Raw genomic sequence first — 17,077 nt, 5'->3', positions numbered from 1 at the left:
CGCCTAAGGCTACGCCGGTGCAATAGCTGGGAAGCTATTGAACAATATACCGGCGCAATAGCCACAGCCAGGTTTTTAACGTTTGGGATTTGTCCTGCCCATAGACCTGATATTTTTTTTTTTTAATATCAGAGATTTGTCCTGCCCCTAAACGCTTGTATCGTGTGTGCATGGTTCGTGTAAAATTCTTAAATGACTGCCGTGATGGAACGCGGTGCGAGTTTCAAATCGTACATTGAATTCGAAAACTGTTTGAAAGAGTTCAAAATGAAAAGTTATTCGGAATTTTTCATCGCTGATTGCAGAACTTTAGAAGCAGCTAAAAAGCGTTATCCAAATCGTGTTGCTAATGCTTGTCCCGACCTAAAATACTACTTTCTCAAACTCATGTGTGTCCACGGAGGTACATTCAAGAAGAAAAAGGATAACCTTGGACAAAGAAAAACATCGTAAGTTCTATTTTAAATTAGATTTTGCTTTTCTGTGATCATTGCTTAATTTTCTTTTCTCATATCGTCGGCACCCTGCTGAAATAATGAATGTGAAAAATCGCTACACGATTTTCCGTCAAATTTCATGTTCGACATTTTGCTTTCAATTCAGTGACTTAACTAGTTTTACATTCAAAATTTATCTCTTAACATTTATAAAATTGAGAATAAGTAAATGCGTCAGGTGGAAAAACATATTCGGTTTTTGGTTCTCCTGAAAAGTGCCATTTTTCACATTCCTTAGTTTAGCATGGTACCGACGATATATTAAGCCGATAGAAAGCAAATTAGTCTTAATATTTTGGTGTCTTTTAACAATATTACAAAAAAAAAAAAAAAAAAAAGATTTTATCTAAGCCTAATTAAGCATCTTTTCATTAGCAGGGTTTGAAGTATGGTTCGATTCTTTGGGAGGAATGTCCCCCTCTACTTCAGATTTCTGGGTGGATTATTTTGACCTTGTTGGAGAATTTTAATTTTCATAAGTACTATAAAATTTGCTCAGAATTACAATACTTGACTTAAGAAAAGCATTTTATGAATAAAGTAATAACATAGACTGCATCAGATTTACATTATCTAACATTTGTTTTACTACAGGATTTGAAATAAGGTTCAGTTCTTAGGGGGATGTGTCCCCTTCTATTTCTGATTTAATTGGCAGAAATTTGTCCCAGGACGAATTCTAAATGTTTCAAGCTTTCTTGTGAAGTAAGCAAAATACAGGGTTCGTACCGGTCATGGAAATCCCGGAAAGTCATGGGAAAAAAATAAACAAATTTCAGACCTGGAAAAGTCATGGAAAATTAATATTTTCATTAAAAGTCATGGAAATTTATTTAAAGTCGTGAAAAATGTCTAAGACAGTAAAAACGTAACAATAGCTAAAAGAGCGCTAGACATATTGAGTGATTTAGTAATATTGCATGTAAATTGAACGGTCTAAAAAACAAATCCGAGTTTTGGATCCAATTTCATCTGCTTCTGTAACAGCCGCTCGCCTTTTTTGTAATGTGATATTATTACTAGGGTATCACTAATTGTGAATTCACCATTATTTTCAGCACTTCTTATATTTTGTATTCTGTAGTAGTGGACTTGCACATTCTCGATTTTGCCACGCCCCCTCAAAAAGTGTAATTCAATTGCATCTGAGTTTGTTTCAACTACTTATAAAAAAATTATTGTTAAATTTATCAGGGTTTATCTCAATACTAGCTGCGTCGCCCGGCTTTGCATGGTATACCTCGAAAATAATAGTTATGTCTAGTGACGCGTGTTCAACAATCAGGCTTGAACAAAAATAGATCAGTAAAATTTTGCAGCAGATTGCAGGAAAATAACCAAAAAAGCAAATATTTTTAATCCCCCCGATTGCAGGAAAAGCCTCAAAACAAAAACCAAAATTTTATTTGTTTATATTCAAGAAAAAAATGGCAACATCTTTCATTTAATGATTTTCTTCATGCTACAACTACAAATTTTAATAAAAGCATTGTTACAAAAAGTTGAGATGAAGCACTGAATAATAATTTGAATGGGGGATGATTGGCCTTTGAAAAATAGGGTTTTTTTTCAAATCTAAGAGTCATAATTAATAGTTTTTAATTTATATCTCCACAAATTGTTATCCGAAGATTATTTTAAATAGCCAAACATGAAGACAGGAAGATTACAAATCCATCGATACCTGGCTCGATGGTCAGTTCATTGGCGTTCAGGAGAAGTTACTTGGACATACGTACATAGATATTTACCCTCAGTTTTTAGTTATATAAGATGGTGAAGGCTTTAGAAAATGGAGACTTTAGTGAGGCAATAGAAATAGGGGGATTCTAATACTCTAAAACAGTTGGGCTCAACATACAGCTCGCAAAACTGATCCTTATGGCCAGATGAAAGATCTGGTTTAGAAAAATGAATTTACTTTAATGAACGAATGTAGGGTCAAGTTACATGGGTGATTAGAATGCACTATTGACTCAAAAGGGCAATGTTTTTATGAAGTTAATGAATTATTATTGAAAACTTAGAAATGACTCATTCAACTTTTGTCCTATTCATTACGATTCTGCCCTATTTATTAAATATTTATTAGGCATTTAAACATTAGTGTATTGCATTCACTATATTTTCACTTAACTTGAATTGATAAAGACAAATAAGAATAATTTATTATTTCTGCAGTGTACACTGATATTTTTTCAGTCACAAGTAAGTGCCCTCCAATGATGTAGTGGCATTCACGTAAAAGTTTTTCGAAAGCTCATTTCCAAAAATGGGCAATTTTGAAATTAAATAGTACTATTCTCTTCGTGTAACAAGGTCATGAAAACTTTTATGAAGTCATGAAAAAGTTTTGGAAAAGTCATGGAAATTTTTTATTCAAATTGAGTATGAACTCTGAAAATAAGAGAAGAAACAAAATTTACCTGTTTGCTTTTTGTTTCTACGAAAGAAGGCCTTCGGCTAGGATTCATTATCCTGATAAATAATTTATGAGGGTTTCCCCCCCCCCCCCCAATCTTAACATCAGGGGGGTTCCAATTTTGTGCACGTTTCGGGCAATTCCCCTTTCTATTTCAAACCATGAACAAGTTGTATGCATAATCAGATAGGGGCATATGGTTCGTTTGATTCCTATTCTACTAAGTCAAGAAAAAGTAAGTTTTATCCACAAATACCCCCCCCCCCCCCCACACACAATTATAATCAAGGGCGGCCAGATTAGTGGTCGCTGTGAGCTGGCGGGACCAATATTTTCTTAACTGAAAAATTTTGTCTGAAGATAATAGCAGTAAGTATGTTCAAAGTCTCGGATTAACTATCAAGTGGATACTGAAGAGTTATGTCTTTTTCTTTAAGGGGTCTATGGACCCTTACCCTTCAAAATTTAAAATTTTCGGGGAAAAATATAATGCATAATTTAATTCTGAACAATTTGATACCTTATATATTACCATACGCAAAAAACGTTTCAAGTTATCGTGAAAATGCGTAAACTTTCCCCATAGAGATTTATGTTAACAGCAGCTGTTTAAGCTTCTTTTTCTCAGGTGCCGGTTTCTTGTTTTGCATGCGTGATATCTCAGAAAGTTTCTTATATATTTACGTAAAACTTTTCATGCATGTTTGTCTGGTTTATTTTTATGATCTGAACCTAAATTTTGAATAAAAATAAAAGTTAATATTAAAAAATATATAAATTTTCACCCAAAATTTTGGAAAATTTTGATATTAACTTGTAAAATTTCAAAAAAAAAAAAAAGATTTAAAAAAATAAATGAAGTTAGGTTTAGATCATAAAAAAAAAAAACCCCAGACAAAAATGCACAAAAAGTTATTACGAAAAGACACTTTCTGAAATATCATGCATGCAAAACAAGAAACCTGAGAAATGCAACCTGAGAAAAAGAGGCTTAAACTAGTGTTCACTCTAGAGGAAAAAAGGGCAGAGTGCTGGTCTTTGAAAGGGGCACTGTCATCATAAAAATGGCACTATTCAATGTGGTGCACCCCCTCCCTATTAAAGAGCAATGACGCACCCACACTCAAAAAGGACTTAGTATTCCCTCAAAAAAAAGAGAAATAACAATTTAAAACACCTTGCAAAAATTCAAACAGTGTAGTCTGCACAATAAGCCCCTCCCTTCCTTCTTCCATGGCCAGCACTGACTTTAGAATTAAATATAGTAATATTATCCAGAATCACTTATCTTTAGAAAAGGGTTCGCTTGACTAACTAAGCACATTTTCCCCACTCCCTAAGGAGCATTTAGCTAATGCTGAAATTTGGCTTTTGGGTGTTTTTCAACACTATTTTGGTTTATAAATTTGACTACTTATTCCATAAGAGTAAAAACTCTAGGCATTTCAAAATCCTTTGAATTGCAATGTAAGAGGAATAGTATTTAATTACGGATCCACCTTCCTAGATAAAAAAAACTTCTTAGTAATCTGCATTTTCCCATGAAATATTTTAGTAGACATCAAGATCATGATGAATGTAGATTAAACTTTTTAAAAAATATTGCATTTCAAGCCAAACATTAAATTAAAATACCATGAGCTCATTTGTTTAAATTTAGTATTTTTTGCAAAAAGTCAGTGATAACCAATGAGGAAATAATGATTTAAATCCTATTTGCAATAATTAATAGACAAGACTAAAAACAGAAACAATAGGGAAGTTATCGATTTTTCAATTTTATTTTTATATGATAGAGTAACATGTATGAACATCATAGGTGAAAAAATTTTTGCGATACGATAAGTAGTTTTTTTTAATTAATTTTTAAAGTTCAAGCGCCTGTGACGTCAGATGGCATAGGAAGTGACGTCCGATAGGAGAGAAACGCTAGCGAACCGGTTCCCATGTCATGGGAGAAATCGAAGAACGTGCATTCGACTTCGAAGATGAAACGTAAAAGGCTTATCTCCTCACGTTTCTGGAACATTAAACCTCTCATCCTCTCGGAAATATTCGAATATCACCATTGATATTATTTGAGGAAGATTATTTAGATTGTGCTTTAACGAATCCGGCCTCCATAGTGTGTTCAAAAGGATTATTGAATTTCTAAAAAATAAAAATATCAGCGCGCTAAAAATGTCCCTAGCGAAAACAAGGGATCTTCGGCGGAAGGCTGGCCATTCGCGCCCTGTGACGTAGGTTCGTGACGTTTCAGAAGAGCGCACTTTTGCGCGTGGATTTTTAAAAATTCATTAAAAATCAACCACGGTGTTTTAAAATTCGGCGATGGTGAATTTTTTACTTTTTAGGGTCAATTAACAATATACAATAGCCAAAATATGAACATTTAATAGGTTGCAACTTCCCTATTAATTTTTCAGTATTTAAAATGAAAAACAATACATGCTGATTAAAGTTGCACATGTTAAAATAATCATTCCAATTGTTAAAAAAACTGAAATACTTACCAGATGCAACGGATTAAAATCTCAAACAGTGGAAGTAATTTTTCGCAAAACATCCCAAAAATAGTGTTATGATTTATTAAAATAAAACATTAAATAAGCTAATTTTGGGTTGCATATGTTAAAACAACTTCCGATTGGCAAATATATCACAATATTTACAAGATGCAAAAGGATTAAAATCTCAAAGATGAGAAGAGAGTTTCTGCGAAATGCAAGTTCAATGTTGGCATGGTAAAGTATATTTTAAAAATAAAACATGAAATATGCTAATATACGTCAGCATGTGTCAAAATAATTTCCGACTGTCAAAAATATTTACAAGATGCAAAAACATTGACATCTCAAGCGCGGTTGACGATTTTCTGCGATGCACGTATTAAGCATATTGGCACATGTTAAGAAAATTGAAAATTGCATTGACGAAATGTTTAAAACAAAACAAAAACAAATATATATATATATATATATATATGCCCAATTCAGCAAATGCCTTAGAAATTCAAGCACTAGTTAAGCTTTCATAACTTTTTCAATCACTTAAAAATGAACGTTTTTCCTAAGCCCTTTTCAAGTTTTATCAAGAGCATACCAACCCTTCTTCTGTTCTATTTTGCAGAAGAAAAAAAGCCTGAAACATCACTAATCTTCATATTTAATCTGCTAGCATCTATATTCTTTTCTTCCAACTCTTTAAATTTCCTTTTAGCAGAAGGCATGTGTTTGCATTCTCAGTCAGTTTTTCCAAGTGCCCCTTCCACTCAGTTGTAGCTTTGTTGAAATCACAACAATATTTTTTAGGTTTCAGTGTGAGTCATGGGGAAGTGCAAATTTCTCAGCAAATGGTTACATGAAACTGATGAAAATAGAAACAAAATTAGAGACTGGGGAAAACAACAAGAGAATAACGTTTGTTGTTTGGTGTATGATAGATTAATATTGGTTGAGAAGGGATATAGCGCTATAAAAAGCATTAAAAGACAGAAGAACATAAAAATAATTTTAAACTAAATAAAAATGAAGCGCCGCTTCATCTATCCTTCAGTGAGACTACCAGCATCCCTGTTTCAAGTCAAAATGTATCATTATGCCTATTGAGTTCTAAAGAGGCTGCCTTAAGTGCTGAACTAAGTGCCCCCCCCCCTCATCCAAATATCTGTAAATAATATTATTCAATGGATAAAAAAGATCAGTTTCACAGGTGATAAAGGAATTGTATCATTATTATAGTTAATTAACGAATTATCTTCACGAATTTAGCCCCCAGCTGGCAACTAATTTGCCTTTTGGTGTTTCCTTGAGTTTAACTATGAGTGGTCCTCCCAAGGTCCTCTTTTTGATCCTAACTGGTGCTCTTTAGTCCCCTTTTTGATTGAAAATGGTCCTCTTTTACCCTTTTTTCAAGCTGAAATGTGTTGGGAGCCCTGTATTGGGGGGGGGGGGGAATGCAGAAATGAAGTCCTTTAAGATACCAATAAAGCTGCAGATGCATTGTGGAAAATACTAGTAATTTCTAGCAAAGCATGGCTAGTTTTTTTTTTTTTTTTGAAAGGAAGCAAAATAAAATGTAAAGGTATAAATCAGCACTTTACTATTTTCATAAGGATATTTCTTTCTTTCTTTTTTTTTTTTTTTTTTTTGAACCTTATTACATTTAGTCTTCAAAAATGGGCTTGAATTTTCTTTCTCTGGCCTATGAGGAAAATTCGCATATCTGGAACGCAACATTTACCGCACTTCAGCATTTTTGCCCGAAAGGCGCAGCAGTTTCACCTATCAGATCGAAAAATTGGGAAGAAAATCCCTGATATTTCCAGAAATTTCAATAATTTGTGAATTTTCTTGACCATTTTAGGCGATTTTCATTTTCCCTGACAATTCCAGGTTTTCCAGGTGTGTGGCAACCCTGATTTAGAGGAATGCGAATGCACACTACTGAAATTCATTTGAATTTGAAATTGCACAATCAGTTATGGACTTCAATTAAAATAACAAGCATATCAAATGAGGTAGTTTAAATTGCATGTTTATTTATTTATTTACTTTTCTTGTAGCATGGCCAAAAAAAAAAAAGAAATTTAGAATGGGTAGTTTGATCTTAGTTTTGGACTAAGTCGGGGTTGGCAGAAAAAGTTTGTTCTGAGATATAAATACTGCCAAACATAATTTCTCAAGCAACAGCATTCAAAGAGGAAAATTTTGTGGCCCAGAAAAAAAAAAAAAAACAGATCCAGGAGCCAATTCAGGATTTTCATTTAATTACTACCTATTTTTGTGGAAATTTATTTTAGATAATTTATTTTTTAGCAAATTTGTTGCATTATTATTATTGAAACTGTTGTTTCCTTTCTTTTTTAAGATTTTTTAAAAATAAACATTTTAGTATTTGTAAAAAAAGGAAAAGAAAAAAAAACACAACCTTTATTTAGTTGGAAAAACGCAAGTATGCAAGTTTAAGTAAAATGATAAGCTAATCTGATTAAGAGGAGAGAGGGTAAAAAAAGAAAAAACAGATTTATTTTAATTTAATCGGCTTTATATTCTGTTCCATTTAGGAAATAATCAGAGATATGGTTAACCAAATACAGATGCTAAAAGATAGCTGCAGAATTACTCAGAATGCCACCAAAATTATCTAAGCATATTTTCCGCATGCTAACAAAAAACGGGGCTCAAACATTACAAAATATCATATTAATGAGTTCACATTCTATTTCTTGAATAAATTTTGTTTTAAGGTGGGCAAAAACTTTCATTTTCAAAAAGTGCATTCCATAACATTATTTTTTGAATTTTCACAACTGTACTCGCAAATTTGCGAGTACAGTTGTTGTGAAAGTGTTCATAAGAAATGAGAGTAAAATCGGTCAGTATTCGACTTAAAACTAAAAATGTGTGGTATATATAGTAGGTCAAATTGGACTTGGGAAAAAAAAAACTTCCACCCCTCAATTTTGGAGAATTTGCAGCGGGCCAATTCAACACGCTTTGCGGGCCACAGGTTGTACATCCCTGGTGTAGTTGCAGGTTTCATGTATGCAACGTTTGAAATTTTTGCAGAACAATTTTGGTCAAATGATTTTGTGTTGCAGAACATCACATCATTCGGCGCTCTGGGGGTTACACATATTTCACCCGGGGAAGGATGATGACACAACTCAAAATTTGGGGAAAATGTACCAGCTATTGATTTCAACTGATTGCTGCATACTGCTGATCTTTATTCTCCCTCCTTGGATATTCTCAGATACAGATACCAAGCACATCACTTGTTGTAACCAGGGTTCATAATTTTTTTGATTTAAATCGATTTTTTTTTAATCAGATTTTTTTAGTTTTTTTTAAATGTTCAAAGACTTGTAGATATTAATTACTTTACATTTGTAAACATAATATATTTCATACAATAGATGAATCCTTTCAAATTATTTTTTAAATTAAGGTAAATTCTCTAACTATTCAATGATATTTTAAGATTTATAAATATGTTATAATGCTTAGATAAGATGTGATTTTGTTTTATGGCTTGCTTAAAGATAAGGTTTCCATTGTCATGTACATTTTTAGTACAAAATAATATGTTGAGCAATTACTTTTCTGAATTATATTAGTCATGGTGTAAGAAAAACTCAAAATTTTTATTTCTTTGTTCTGAACTAATTTCGAAGTAAAAGCAATAGAGTAAAAATCTGTTAAAACACACAGAAAGAGTTTACGAGAGAGTTTTTCCACAGAAAGTTTTGCCTGTGGAAGTTAAGATAGTATAATGCAGTGTAGTTAAATTTAGAGCAATGCATCCTAAAAATGCAGAATTAATTTATAAAAGTAAAATCAACTGTTTTTAATTTATGATTTTGTTAAAAAAATCACTTAATTCAAATCAATGACTTTTTTTAAAAAAATCTTTTAATTCAAATCAATGAATTTTTTAAAAAAAATCACTTGATTTAAATCATGATTTTAATCACGATTTAAATCAACAAACCCTGGTTGTAACTCATAGTAACTTAGTGATCGCTCATGAAGTTCCTTATATTATGAAATCTTTTTCTTTGATTCTCACTTGCTTATTTAACATGGTCATAAAATAACTTACTTAATGCCTTTGTCATCTTATATTTGTAGGTCTATGCGTCAAGGATGTACAGCATTTATTTACGTTAAATTGAGTGATGATGGAACACAGCTTGTCATCTCTGACATGTCGAATGAACACAATCATGAGGTAAAGCAAATTTGTTTCCACATCTTCAAATGACCTGCGTTAAATTGCTATTAAGTCAAACTTGGTGGTGTAGTAGGAAGGGAGGAGTTTAAACCTTTCTAGAACTTATACGCCAGATATATTATCAAAATGCTATTCCTATTTCACTAATTTATAATATACATATTAGGGCAGAGGGTCCCACACTTCAGACCTGCGCACCCCCCTCTCCGGAAAAATTACGAACTTCACGGACCCTCGCCCCCTGACTCGCACAAAAAAAAATGACTTGGCAGTTTAATATATTTTTTTCCGATATATTTTTAGTTTTTTTTCCTTTAAATTTTTTTATTCATTGTTCTGTATGTTTTTCAGAGCTCTTGTCTGGTTTTCATTTTTTACATTATTATTTTGAGTTATGGAAGTAAAATTCTATTTGAAATTCAATCAGAAATGAAAAATGTTATCACCAAGTTTCTACAACAAGTTTACTAATAAAAATGAACTTTTGAAGTTAGTGAACAAAGCACTGTTACCCAGTTTAAGTGTGTTAATTTTTCATATGAGTTGTACTTTTAGGGTGTATTAAGATGTTAATTATTAACTGTGGTTCAGGCAAACCTACCCTGGCAGCGTCGCAATGCTTAAGTTTCATTCAATTATAGGGAGCCACCGCTCTCTGCTATCGGTATCCAGTCCCCGGAAGTTACCTTCACAAGTTTCGAGGGGGGGGGGAGGCTCCTGCATTCTGCATGTACTTAAGCAAGAACTTTTTCATTCCCCATAAATGTGCTTTCTTTTTGAATTAAAATATCGTTACTCTTCCTTCAATCTCAATTTTTTTTTAACGTTTTAGCTATATAGCACCGCGGACCACAGTTTAGGAAACTCTGGATTAGGATGTAATTCCACGGGGTTGATTGTAAAATTTGCATAGAATTTATTCATTAAAACAAAGATTTCCTTGTGTCAAATAATTTTGAAACTGATAAAACAAAAAATGTTACGTACTTCACCAAATACTTAATCAAGCAATTTAATATGTTGGTATCAAATATTATATTTAAATTTAAGAAAAATCCAATTTAAATCAGAAAAAGTCATATTTAAATCACAAAGATCTCTTTGATTTTTAAGAAAAACCTTGATTTTGTATCAACCCTGGTATTAAATGAAAGAGCACAGTCCTTTCACATTCGAGGCTGATTATAACACTTTTTGAAGAATAGATAAAATGCTAAACACATAAAATTATATTTTCATATGAGGGCCATTTCAGAGTATTTGAATGTTGTGACTCTACATTTCACTAAGTTCAAATATCAGTACAGTCGACGCTCGATATAACGACCATCCCCGTCCTAGAGAAAAAGGTCTTTATAACGAGTGGTCGTTATAAGAGGTATAAATTAAAAAAATGTACACCGTCATCATGCATGCCCATAAGTAAATGCCCAAATGTTTTTTATCAAAGGAATTTTTAGAAAAGTAGTGTGCAAAATATTATGACAGAATATTAAACAAGTTTTAAAGTAGAAAACATATGGAGGAAAATGTTACACACTTTCAGATCTACTACTACTACTACTACCACAACAATTTCTGAAGATAAAACCAGAAACGGAGTTCTGCTGTTTTAGTAGACGTGATTTTTGCAAAACATTATTTTCTGTTTCAGATATAGGTGATAAATTTTGTTTCTCTTGCTTTCCAAAGAAACATTTAAAAGTCCCTCGAGAACCCCAAATCTTTAAAAATACTAGATTCAAACACCAAACTCCCAATACATCTGTCAACTCCCTTTTCTTAGGAATCTGGAATTTTCTCGATTTTTCCACCCATTATTTTTTCTGTGCTAGCTGTGGTGAATGGTAATCTCCCCCCCCCCCCTCTTAAAGTAGGATTTGACATTGAAAACTTCAGGCAGATGTCCGTAAACAATAATCAATGTCATTTTAAGCTACAAATTTGTTTTATTGGAAATAACACAAGAAATAGCGTCCGCTGATTCGGTCGCTGTATTGGATTAGACGATACAGAATGGTCGTTATAACGAAAGCAAATTAACATAGAGTTTATAGGAACAAAGTTGGGACTTCTACCACTGGTCGTTATAATGGGACGGTCTTTATAATGTGTGGTCGTTATAATGAGCGTCGACTGTATTTGTTGCTTCAAAGTACAGAAATTAATTCATTTTTTACCGTTATAGAAACTCTACCAATATATACATAAATGAAGTAATCATTTAACCGACATGTTAAAGACTCAACACATAAAATATGACAAAAAGTTTATCAAATATATAAGCTTCATTCCCTTGGAATCTTACTATTCTATGCTATCAAAGTTTTCCTTTTTTCAAACGCCCATACACAACAGACCATAAAAATGCAAAATGTTTACTTTTGAATTGAAAAATTAAAATTTTAGAACAAAAAAAAATATATATATACACAGGGAAATGATTCATGTTGCGAACTCTAGAATTTGTACCGATTAACTTTGTCACTAAAAAATTTAGATATAAACAATTTACAAGAAAAAAATAATAATTAAAAGTTCTCCTTTGAAAAGAATCTCCCTTGAGAACCTCTTCCATAATTTAAAAGAAGGGTGAAATGACCGATTACCGAATATTCGGCCACATTCCTTAACCTGTAACCATTGACATTAAAATATAACATATTCCGGCGTTATTATATGCTAGATTTATTATGTGACTTGATAATTACTTATTTTAGGATAAAAATTAGAGTGCAAATTATATTTCTATTACATTAAAAATTTATTTCGTTTTAAAATTTTGCAGGTATCCAAGGAATTATTCAGTTCTCTTCCCAGTCAGAGAAGTTTAGCGCCTGATGTCCAGCAGAAAATTTTAGAACTGTTAGAGATGGAAGCAAACAAAAAGCTTGTTCTAGAAAAGTTCACTAAGCTGACACAGAAAAAGATTACCCTGCGAGACTTGTCAAACATTAAAGTGCGAGGTAAATATACTCTCAATGTTCCATTTTTGTCTCCTATAGTCACTTGTAAAATGTTAATGTACTTAATATTTCCTTTTATCAAGTTGATAATTTTTGGTTTTTTATCCCTCTCTAGGTGCATCAAATACTGTTAGAGTTCAAGTTGCGCCTAATCAGGATAGACTGTCAACCGAACAAAAATTTCAAAAAGCAGCAGGTGTCACTAACAAATTAAATGTTTTGATATCTGAAAGTAGCAAATATCAGCCTAAAATTGATTTGCTAAGTCAATTGTATGGTCTTTGGGCAGAAGGCAAAGAAGTTGAGTTGACTGTGAAAAATGTAAGCTGTTCCCAAGCAGCTGCTGCGCAAGCTCCTGATGCCGAAGGAACCCAGTCTCCAGACGCTGATAAAACACAGTCTCCAGACGCTGATAAAACACAGTTTCCAGACGCTAATAAAACACAGTCTCCAGACGCTGATAAAACACAGTCTCCAGACGCTGATAAAACACAGTCTCCAGTCGCTGAGGGAACCCAGTCTCTAGCGGCCAACGAAATCCAGTCTCCAGATGCTGGGGAAACACTGTCTCCAGCTGCCGAGGAAAAACTGTCTGCAGACACTGAGGAAACCCTGTCTCTAGCCACCGAAGAAACACAGTGTACAGGGTCTGCAAAATTGGAGGTAACTAATACAAATACAAATACAAAAGTGATGACCAGCAACAGGCTGTGGGCCCAGCTAGACTGGTCCTAGTCAATTTACAATCCCCAGTGAAGATCAATGGCCCTCTTAAAACTGTCTACTCCTTTGCTCATTACCACCTCTTCCGGTAAGCTGTTCCAAAGTTCCACTACCTTGCTAAAATAATAATTTTTCCTAATATCCATGTTAGCCTGAGATTTAAATAGCTTAAAACAATGACCCCTTGTCCTGTTTTCAGTGCTAAACTTTAGCCCCGTAACATCTTTCGTTTTAATAAATTTAAACAGCTGAATCATGTCCCCTTGGTTTCTTCTTTGCTCAAGACTACATTTTTAGCCTTCTAAGCCTGGAATCATAATCTAAGTGGGAAAGTCCACTTATTAGCCTTGTAGCCCGCCTTTGAACCCTTTCCAATATATTAATGTCTTTCTTAAGATAAGGAGACCAAAACTGAACAGCGTACTCCAAATGGGGTCTTACCAAACTTCTATATAAGGGCAGAAGAACTTCTTTAGATTTATTTGAAATAGATCTATTGATAAACCCAAGCATCTTATTGGCTTTGTTGCTAGCAATGCTGCACTGTTGGCTAAACTTTAAATCCTGACTTATTAAGACACCCAGATCAGTAACTTTGTCTGCATGACTAATGACTGAACCTTACAAATAATAACTTGTACACTTATTTCCATGCCCTAAATGTAGCACTTGACATTTCCCAACATTAACAGCCATACCCCATTTATCAGCCCACTCCGTAATATGATCTAGATCCTCTTGCAGCTGATTTGCATGTTCTTCATTTTCTACAGTCCCCATAACTTTGACATCATCAGCAAAACAATTCATGTTCCCAGAAATATTTTTCTGAATATCGTTCATAAAGACAATGAACAAAACAGGCCCTAACACTGATCCTTGAGGAACCCCGCTTAAGACCTCACTCCAATTAGAATAATTTCCCCTTACAACTACTCTTTGTTTCCTTCCGGTCAGCCAGTTTTTTACCCAAATGAAAGTTTTCCCTCCTATTCCTATATCAGCTAATTTGCTAAGTAGAGCAACATGCGGTACCTTATCGAAAGCTTTTTGAAAATCAATGTAAACAACATCTACAGGCTTCTTATTGTCCAAAGCCATGGTAACTTTGTCATAGAAATGTAATAAATTAGTTGCACAAGATTTTTACCTTTCCTGAAACCGTACTGAAAACTAGTCAATAGATTATTAGTCTCTAGAAAATTTACTATCTTAATTTTCATCAATGTTTCAAAAATTTTGCAAACCACCGAAGTTAGACTGGTCTATAATTTCCCGCACTCCCTTTAGACCCTTTCTTGAAGAGCGGTGTAATGTTAGCCAGCTTCCAGTCCTCTGGCACTGTCCCCGAATTATAAGAAGCATTGAAAATGTTTGCGATTACATCTGCTAATTCCTCTGCACATTCAACTAAAATTTTCGGATAAATATTATCTGGCCCCGGAGCCTTAGTCTCTTTAATTTTTTTCAAATGAAGTAAAACGTCATCCCTGGAAAATACAAAGTCCTCAAGCTGTACTATAGCTTGTGTCTTGTTGGTGTCAACTGTTGAGATACAGTTATCGTTAAAAATACTCGAAAAAAAGTTATTAAGAACATTAGCAATATCACTATCGTCCTGAATTAAAATTCCGTGCTCATCAACCAGTGGCCCAATGTGACTATTTCGAACTTTCCCCGAATTAGCGTATGCAAAAAACCTCTTGGGATTCCTGTTTATGTTACCTGCCAGTCTTTGCTCCAACTCTCTTTTCTGAATCCGTACCAAATACTTAAATCCCGTACCGTAATCTTAAATCCCGTACTTAAATCCCGCAAATTGTCCGTACCAAAAACTAGTTGGAGACATTAAAATCTGCCTAAAGTTAAATGCCGTGGCAGACCCAAAGGCTCAACCATGTCTGCCATTGGGCTACCCAACAAAAGATGCGATAAGCCATTGCCGTCTGTAAAGCAGGGATGAAAATCTTCCGCGGATCTGCAATTTTCCACTTTTTTTATTTTTTTCATTTCTCAGCTGCTGAGCATTTTCAGGGATCGATCGCATCCTTCCCGTCACTATTTTTGCTGACTCACGTGTTCTTTCTATGGTAGAAAGAAGAAAGGAACTTCGTTTCATGGGTGGGGCAGGAAAAAGGCTGGAGAGAGAATGACGTAGAAAGCGTCAGCGTTTATGCATTTCGAAATCCGATTGCATCTGCTTCCATAACACTTGCTCATTTTTTTCAACTATGCCATTATATCACTTAAACCTTTATAACGTTTTGTAGTTTATTATTTTCAACCTTTCTTGTATGTATTTTATTTTTTGCTGAAGACTTGTATGCTCATTGTTTTGCCACACCCATTTCACAGCCACTTTCTAGCAATCGTGCAAATACCCCCTCACCTCCCTTCTGCCCTGACCTTCCCATCAGTATTCTTGCTGATGCATACATTCTTTCTTGAATAGAAAGAAGTAAGGAACTTTTTGCTGTTGGTGAAGAGGGTGAAATAGACATGGAGGGAAAAATGCTGTATAGTGACGGTGGGTGCAATCATTAGATGTAGCTTTTGAAATCCGCTTCTGTAACACTCTCTCATTTTTATCTGCTATGCCATTCTACTGGAAGACTGCCACGTGCATTCAAAGATGTTTACCCTATTCCATCCAAGTTAATTTAAGCCAACGTCATTCTTCAAATCTAGTTTTAATGCTTATCAGGCTTACCAAAGTTTTAGCTCTTGAACCCAGTAGCAGAAACTTTATCCTGTCTGCGACACTATTTTGGCAATTGAAAATAATTTGCAGCATTATTATCAGTTTTATTTTAAGCTTTCATAAAATGCACAAGTAAAGGTCAAGACTAAAATTTTCCAACTGGCCAGTGGCCGTTGGAAACTGAAAAACTTAGTGGCCACCACTGTTGCCGAGTTTTAAAGTATAAAAAGGGGGGGAGGGACAGTTTTTTCACTACTTTCATAAAAATAAATAGAACTCTGTGCACTATGAAAAGCAATTATTCATTACATATTTATTTAAGTGTGGAAAATTTAAGTTAAATAGGTTTTTAATTTTTTTTAAATGAATAAATAAGTAAGTTAATAAATGAAAAGTTGCAGGAAACTGCATTATAGATAAATGTTTTAGCTTATAGCAAAGCTTCCAAAGCAAATGCAATTGTGCAGGTAATAATTCACATTTTTTATGAAAATCATTAAAAAAGAAACATGATTTATTGTACATTTTATATAATCTTCAATAGTTTGTATTGAGATAAGCATCAAATTCTGTTTTAGAAACTTAGGCAAGTAATAGTCTCGTCTATTTCCATCTTGCGAATGACCAAACATGGCCTCTATGCGAAAAAGGCGTGATTCTAATTAGATTTTTGAATTTGTTACATAAAAGTAGAAATAAATTCAAAATCCTTAAAAAACTGCGCTTTAGATGAAATACTCAGTTTTCAGAACTTTAGCCTCTAAAGCAATGAAGGTAAGATATTATTCTAAGATAAAATTTTGCACTTTATAAGACAATAATTAAGAATTATCCGAAAAAAATGACACGTTTTGCATAATTTTCAACACTTTGCATTTCAATAAACATCCTATTCTGTTTATGAAAACGTAGGCACTTAAAGTTTCTTGCGTACCAACATATTGGGAATGAACAAACATGGCGACTACGCCAAAAATTAAGATATAAATTTTTGAATTTGTTGCGAAAAAATAATTTTAAAATAAAAATT

The 17,077-nt window shown here is 33.5% G+C and overlaps 1 protein-coding gene across 1 annotated transcript in view; it reads left to right on the top strand.

The window, feature by feature from the left end:
• Positions 1-204: 204 nt before the first annotated feature.
• LOC129227597 (uncharacterized) overlaps positions 205-17,077 on the top strand; it is a gene marked incomplete at its 5' end in the record, with an annotated part of 42,634 nt that continues 25,761 nt past the window's right edge. The window contains 4 exon segments of the mRNA XM_054862179.1: positions 205-449; positions 9,555-9,654; positions 12,446-12,623; positions 12,739-13,286. Coding sequence (XP_054718154.1) covers positions 205-449; positions 9,555-9,654; positions 12,446-12,623; positions 12,739-13,286 — 1,071 coding nt within the window.

Source organism: Uloborus diversus, chromosome 8 (genome assembly GCF_026930045.1).
Source record: "Uloborus diversus isolate 005 chromosome 8, Udiv.v.3.1, whole genome shotgun sequence".
In the NCBI taxonomy this organism is placed as follows: Eukaryota; Metazoa; Arthropoda; class Arachnida; order Araneae; family Uloboridae; genus Uloborus; species Uloborus diversus.
The sequence above is the reverse complement of the archived record's forward strand: the minus strand, read 5'-3'. Positions and strand labels throughout refer to the sequence as shown.